The 7,014-nt window shown below is 35.7% G+C and overlaps 1 protein-coding gene across 4 annotated transcripts; it reads right to left on the reverse strand.

The window, feature by feature from the left end:
• Nucleotides 1-209: 209 nt before the first annotated feature.
• LOC147759267 (small COPII coat GTPase SAR1-like) lies at nt 210-7,013 on the reverse strand. 4 transcript variants are annotated; one of them, XM_086998417.1, is made up of 7 exons: nt 6,876-7,013; nt 6,270-6,336; nt 5,816-5,935; nt 3,686-3,751; nt 2,562-2,665; nt 2,219-2,350; nt 210-1,879 (listed from the first exon to the last, which is right to left on the reverse strand). In XM_086998417.1, exons 2-7 carry the CDS (start codon nt 6,310-6,312, stop codon nt 1,763-1,765), a joined length of 582 nt encoding a protein of 193 aa, XP_086854543.1. In that variant the 5' UTR covers nt 6,313-6,336; nt 6,876-7,013; the 3' UTR covers nt 210-1,762. The 4 variants fall into 4 exon arrangements, with proteins under 4 accessions (XP_086854543.1, XP_086854541.1, XP_086854542.1 ...); XM_086998415.1 differs by lacking the exon at nt 5,816-5,935 and adding an exon at nt 5,050-5,169 and having other exon boundaries at nt 6,876-7,001; XM_086998416.1 differs by lacking the exon at nt 5,816-5,935 and adding an exon at nt 5,050-5,169 and having other exon boundaries at nt 6,813-6,920.
• Nucleotide 7,014: the final 1 nt, after the last annotated feature.

Raw genomic sequence — 7,014 nt, forward strand, 5'->3', positions numbered from 1 at the left:
GTGTTCGTCTGTGAAGTAATAAAAAGCTTGCTTCCCTTGCAGTTGCACCAACACCCTTGTCTAATTTTCTGTGGATCTATGGCCATCATTTGAACAATTCAATCAATTCTAGTCGACAATATAAGAAAGGATAAAGGGAGAATCCTTACAAACTAGAGAGAATCCGATAAATGCTACTTTGCCAGTTTAAAACAGCATAACATATGGCGTATATGTATAACATTTTTATTCGATACAAAAAGACCAGTACGAATGAAACTGGTCACCTGGTGATGTACAATTAACTGACACTTGTTAAATTTATCTATAAGCAACAGTTTGCAGGGACACATACTACATGAGCAGGCAGAATTTAGTGCACTTTTCTGAACCTGGAGGTAGGGTTAATCAAACATGGCTAATCTCAAAACTGTTCCCAACTTTAAAGTACAAGTGGACTCGTATTTTGATGCGGTCTCGTGTTGAGCAGTCTTTTTTTTCTGACGCCTTTATAACAACGTTGTCAGCCATGGAGATAAACCCAGCCTAAACACTCTATCAGCCAACATAACATGAATCAGAACTGAAAATCGTAAGTGATCAAAGAAAGAATGCCAAAGATTTTGCTACATAACGATGACACATTCAGCTGATATGTAATCAAACGTTTACCAAGGCATTAAGGCGGGTGTCTAGGTCGATAGGAAGTTTTATTTTTCTGTGAGGACAACACTGACACTGCACCTCCAGATTAACTAGTAGAAGCATAGACTGTGCAGAAACAACTTAAATATTTTAAAAAGAACTTTGGAACTCTTATATAAAATCTGCCCATAACATTCCTACAAAAATACTTCATTTTGTGCCAGAATATGGAGACAATGTCAGCCAGCAAGTCTTTCTTGGCACATAGTTGACTTTATTCCTCTTGAGTGACACATCCAGTATTTAGGGGCGAGCAGCTCCAGACCAAGGCAGGCACTGACTACAATCCACGTAGTTCTCTTAGTTATAGATTAAATAAATAGTGTTTCAAATCATATTTATGGTTTACTATCTACAGCTACTACTGGAATGGCTAAATTAACAAGGTGCAGTCTATTCATCTTAATTATAAATTAATCTATAAACAAATAAATAAATTCAAATGTAATAAAAAAGAATTCTATTAGATTCTCCAGTAGCTGAGTTGGGACATACAATGCCAATATCACAGCCATCCAAGTCCTTTCTGATGAACGTATCTCAATATGATATACTCCTAGCATTTCAGTATCATGGATGTCCAAGTTGTACATATATCCTTCCTAACTAAGCTTTTATCAGTGATATTATGTTGAATGTTTTTGTACAAGATTGCAATAATTACCACTGTTCAAAGTCCCAACACACCATCAGATATATTAAATATTGTAACAGTACAGCTTGGTAACAATGCTCTTAGTGCATTTAAACCCTTTTTTGTTAATTCTACCATAATAAATCTTTGCCTTTGTACTGGTACAGGCTGTTCAGGTTTCCTTACATTATTTCATCCTGTATTTCACGTTAAAAAAAAATCTCCATTGCTGTGTTCAGTTTACATAGCAGTTGTAAATGTTGCCCCATCATATTTTCTATTTCCTATGGGCAATAAGTATTTTTCCTTCCAATCAGAGCCTTCTTTTTGCAGTGAACACTCTGCAATAGGCCTGACCTGAAAGAGAACCCCCCCCCCCCCCCCAAATGTCTTCAGTTACAATGTCTTAGTCATTTGTCCAGTGCTAATGCTTAATGTGATGACCTAATTGATGTACTGTGCTAACCAGCGGAAACCCTCTCCGTACCCCTGTCTCTTTAGCACACTGCACATGAACAGTTCCATGGGACGCCCTGGTAACTCACTTCTTGCCACCTGACGCTGAAACAAGTACAGATCCCATTAAGTTCACAGTATAAAACTGCCACGCAACTTCTGGCAAGTTCTCACAATAAGACTGCTAACCTGTACCATTTTTACTGATTATCTCAACTAGATTTTAAACAATGCTTGTTAAAGCCTTGTCATAAAAACATTTACAAATGATTTCTACTACTAGTTTCTTCTTGAATTGTTGCTTTCAGTTTTAAATATATCAACCTCCAATGCAAGGGACAAATCAACAGTTATCAAAACATGATATAAAACAAGCAAAATGTTTACATTTCTATGGACTGACTTATCTACAATACCAAGAGCATACTAAAGAGTTGGGCATACCTTTCCTGTAGTCATACCATGTAGTCCAAACCAGGCCCTAATATCATCCTCACTAGCAGCACCAGGGCGGTCTATTTTGTTGCCTAGAATTAACACTGGCGCATTGGCCACTTGTTCATCTGTCAACAGACTCTGGAACCAAAGTCATTGCTATCATTTTACCTCTGAGTCAGTCAAATTAAAGGTGCAGAGGTTTCAATGTGAATTTTTTTCCAAACTGCACTTGAGTTTTATACACTCCTAAAACACATTTTTATTTATTGAAACTGATTGCAAAGAAAATTTGACATAAAATTTACTTACTTATTTACAATAAATGAAAAATTTAATTCCTTTTACCCACTTCTAATTCTGCTTTGGCTTCAGGAAATCTCTCTCTGTCAAAAGCATCTATCAAAAACACTATTCCATCTACAGCTGGAAAGTATGTCTTCCAAACTCTTCTTGCTATAAGAGAAAAGTAAATATATATTTCACAACTATATGAGGAGATGAGAGTAAAACCGCAGCAACTAGATCACCTTTAAAATGCATAAAGCATGTGTTACCCATACATATGTGCCATGTGTTATCCAAACATATGTGCCATGTGTAACCCATACATATATACCATGTGTTATCCATACATATATACCATGTGTTACCCGTACATATGTGCCATGTGTTATCCATACATATGTGCCATGTGTAACCCATACATATATACCATGTGTTATCCATACATATATACCATGTGTTACCCATACATATGTGCCATGTGTTATCCATACATGTGTGCCATGTGTTATCCATACATATACCATGTGTTACCCATACATATATACCATGTGTAACCATTTCATTTAAAACCGCAGCAACTAGATCACCTTTAAAATGCATAAAGCATGTGTTACCCATACATATGTGCCATGTGTTATCCAAACATATGTGCCACGTGTAACCCATACATATATACCATGTGTTATCCATACATATATACCATGTGTTACCCATACATATGTGCCATGTGTTATCCATACATATATACCATGTGTTATCCATACATATATACCATGTGTTACCCATACATATGTGCCATGTGTTATCCATACATGTGTCATGTGTAACCCATACATATGTGCCATGTGTTATCCATACATATGTGCCATGTGTTTTCCATACATATATACCATGTGTTACCCATACATATGTGCCATGTGTTACCCATACATATGTGCCATGTGTTACCCATACATATGTGCCATGTGTTACCCATACATATGTGCCATGTGTAACCCATACATATATACCATGTGTTATCCATACATATGTGCCATGTGTTATCCATACATATGTGCCATGTGTTATCCATATACATATACCATGTGTTACCCATACATATATACCATGTGTAACCATTTCATTTACCATGTGTTACCCACACATATAGCATATGTTACAGAAAAGGCAAGTTGAAAGTACAAGTACCTTGTTTGTGTCCACCAAGGTCAAATGTTGTAAATTTCATTCCTCCCATAGACAGCTCCTCAGATGCTGCAATATAAATTTAGAAAGCATTTTAATTCATTGAAATGTATGTATCAATGTTAACTAATGACCTCTGCCCTTATTAAAATACATACTTAAATTACATAATCAATATTTTAGTTATGTATGAATGTGTGTGTGTGAGAGAGAGAGAAAAACAGAGAGAGAGAGAGATTTTACATCAATATTATTTTATTTAGAGAGTAAATATGCATGTCAGTAAATATACAAAATCAAAACTTTGCAAGGCTAATAAGCAAATGTGCTTGTCTGCAGTTTGGTAACAATCTTTTAACTTCACTCCAAAATCAAGCCAATCCACAACTGGCAACAAGCAAGCTTTACTACAGGACTTGGATATAATGTGGTGACAGGACTTACTTGGATATAATGTGGTGACAGGACTTACTTGGATATAATGTGGTGTCTAGACTTGGATATAATGTGGTGTCAGAACTTACTTGGATATAATGTGGTGTCAGGACTTACTTGGACATAATGTGCTTACTTGGTTATAATGTGGTGTCTAGACTTGGATATAATGTGGTGACAGGACTTACTTGGATATAATGTGGTGTCAGGACTTACTTGGATATAATGTGGTATCTAGACTTACTTGGATATAATGTGGTGACAGGACTTACTTGGATATAATGTGGTGTCAGACTTACTTGGATATAATGTGGTGTCAGGACTTACTTGGATATAATGTGGTGACAGGACTTACTTGGATATAATGTGGTGTCAGGACTTACTTGGATATAATGTGGTGTCAGGACTTACTTCCAAGGATATAATGTGGTATCTAGACTTACTTGGATATAATGTGGTGACAGGACTTACTTGGATATAATGTGGTGTCAGGACTTACTTGGATATAATGTGGTGTCAGGACTTACTTGGATATAATGTGGTGTCAGGACTTACTTGGATATAATGTGGTGTCAGGACTTACTTGGATATAATGTGCTTACTTGGATATAATGTGGTATCTAGACTTACTTGGATATAATGTGGTGACAGGACTTACTTGGACATAATGTGGTGTCAGAACTTACTTGGATATAATGTGGTGTCAGGACTTACTTGGACATAATGTGCTTACTTGGATATAATGTGGTATCTAGACTTACTTGGATATAATGTGGTGTCAGACTTACTTGGATATAATGTGGTGACAGGACTTACTTGGATATAATGTGGTGTCAGGACTTACTTGGATATAATGTGGTGTCAGGACTTACTTGGATATAATGTGGTGTCAGGACTTACTTCCAAGGATATAATGTGGTGTCAGAACTTACTTGGATATAATGTGGGTACATGCTGTGCAAGCCTGTCATCTTTCAACATGTGAAGCAGTGTGGTCTTGCCTGCATTGTCCAAGCCAAGGAACACTAGCTTTCCAGATTTCTTATACAAACCTGAAACAATAAAACAACACAAACTTGGTAGAGTAGCATGCAGGTTATGTGCAGTGTTAACAGGCAAGGCAGGGATAACATCCACACTGTTGGGATAACATCCACACTGCTCTGCCATCAAACAGGAAATACTGCTGTGCAGATGTCTTTGAAAATCACCAATTTGTAACCAAAACATTTTTTTTCAATATAATATAATATTAACATGTCATATGTCATTATTTTCAAAAATTCATCTTTTTTATCTTCTTTTTAAGGGAAGAGGGGCACGTTTGTTTTTAAACATCTGAACAGTACTGAATTTCATGTTGCATTCAGTATTTCTCCATACTGTTCTTCTACAACTATGCATACAACTATGCAATAATCTACATATATATACACCTATGCACAGAAGCAAAAATGCCTCGCATATAATTTTCAATTTTGTTTCCCTTGAACACACCCACAGATATCTTTATATATAAAACTAACACAGGTGAGGGGATGTTTTATCTGAATGCATGGTGTATGCAAGATGCAAAATGGAAATAATCTGCAAACCAGCAAGACAACCACACCCAGGACATGCCTCATATAAGGTCACTGTAATCTCATGACATGCCACACAAGGTCACTGTGACCTCATGACATACCACATACTTACTTGGGTGCAGAGTTGGCACTGGCTGGGATAAATGACCAGCTTTAAGCATACTTAATAAGGTGGTTTTACCAGCATTGTCCAGACCCAAAAATATCAACTTGCCCGATTTCCTTCTCAAACCTATTGTACCAATGTCTGTGTTAAAATCAGAGTAATTTCTGTGGCTGCTTACCAATCTTCTCTATATCAACAGAATGGCTGGACCACCCCATTCATTATTATTGATGACACTTGTCTAAATCTTTTCTTATTCTGTGAATGTTTCTTAATTAAAAGAAACAATGAAAAACTGAGATAAAAAATATGAGATAAACAAATGAGAGAGTTCACAAAATCAAAACCAAACAGAAATAAATTACCAAAAGAGAAATGTCAGCAATATTTCATCCTATTCCATAATTTCAGATATATTTACTGACAAGTTTTTTACAATAATATATAAGGTATCACTTACCTAAAAAGTTGAGCATACCGGTAAGCCAGTCCCATAAAAACATTTTGGTGGATTTGTGTGAACTCAACTAGAATATAATAACACATGTAGTGACACTCTCAGCAAAGAAAAAAGAACTTCCAAATGGTTCATATCATTGAAATAACTATGTTTTTAACATTTTTCTACAAGAGATGTTAGGTTGTTAGGTTACTTACTGTAGGTTATAACTTATAATATAATAGTAGTGAAGGGGTAAAATTCTTAAATTAATAGGAATTTCCTGTTCAGAAACATTTCATACAAAATATAAAACTGCTTTCAAAACTAGCTTACATGGGCAAAGCTGAAAAACATTTTCATTCATGAATGAGAAAGAATTTCAATTTGCGACAAATTTCCTGTGTTTAAACGGAACATCAAAGTTTACAAAGACGAATGACTAAGTCCCACGAACAGAACTTTCATCACAAGTCATAAAAGGCTTGGCCAACCACAGTTTTAAAGTGAATACCTAAATAAACACAATAATGAAATCTTATTTCTTCATTTAAATTTACGTACTTAGAAAATTTCGATCGTCAAATAATGAAGGACTATTTGACAATATTCCAGTGTGTCACTTACCCAAATGCAAAGTACACTACCACGAAGCAATATGGCTACGTCGCTTGCTATAACCGGAAGTAAAAATTATTTGCGACATGGATTCTGATTGGATAAGATGTGACACATCTAGACCATTCTGCCAATTAAAATATATCTG

This window comes from Lingula anatina, unplaced genomic scaffold (genome assembly GCF_051362555.1).
Source record: "Lingula anatina isolate TDL-2025a unplaced genomic scaffold, LinAna3.0 unanchor82, whole genome shotgun sequence".
NCBI lineage: Eukaryota > Metazoa > Brachiopoda > Lingulata > Lingulida > Lingulidae > Lingula > Lingula anatina.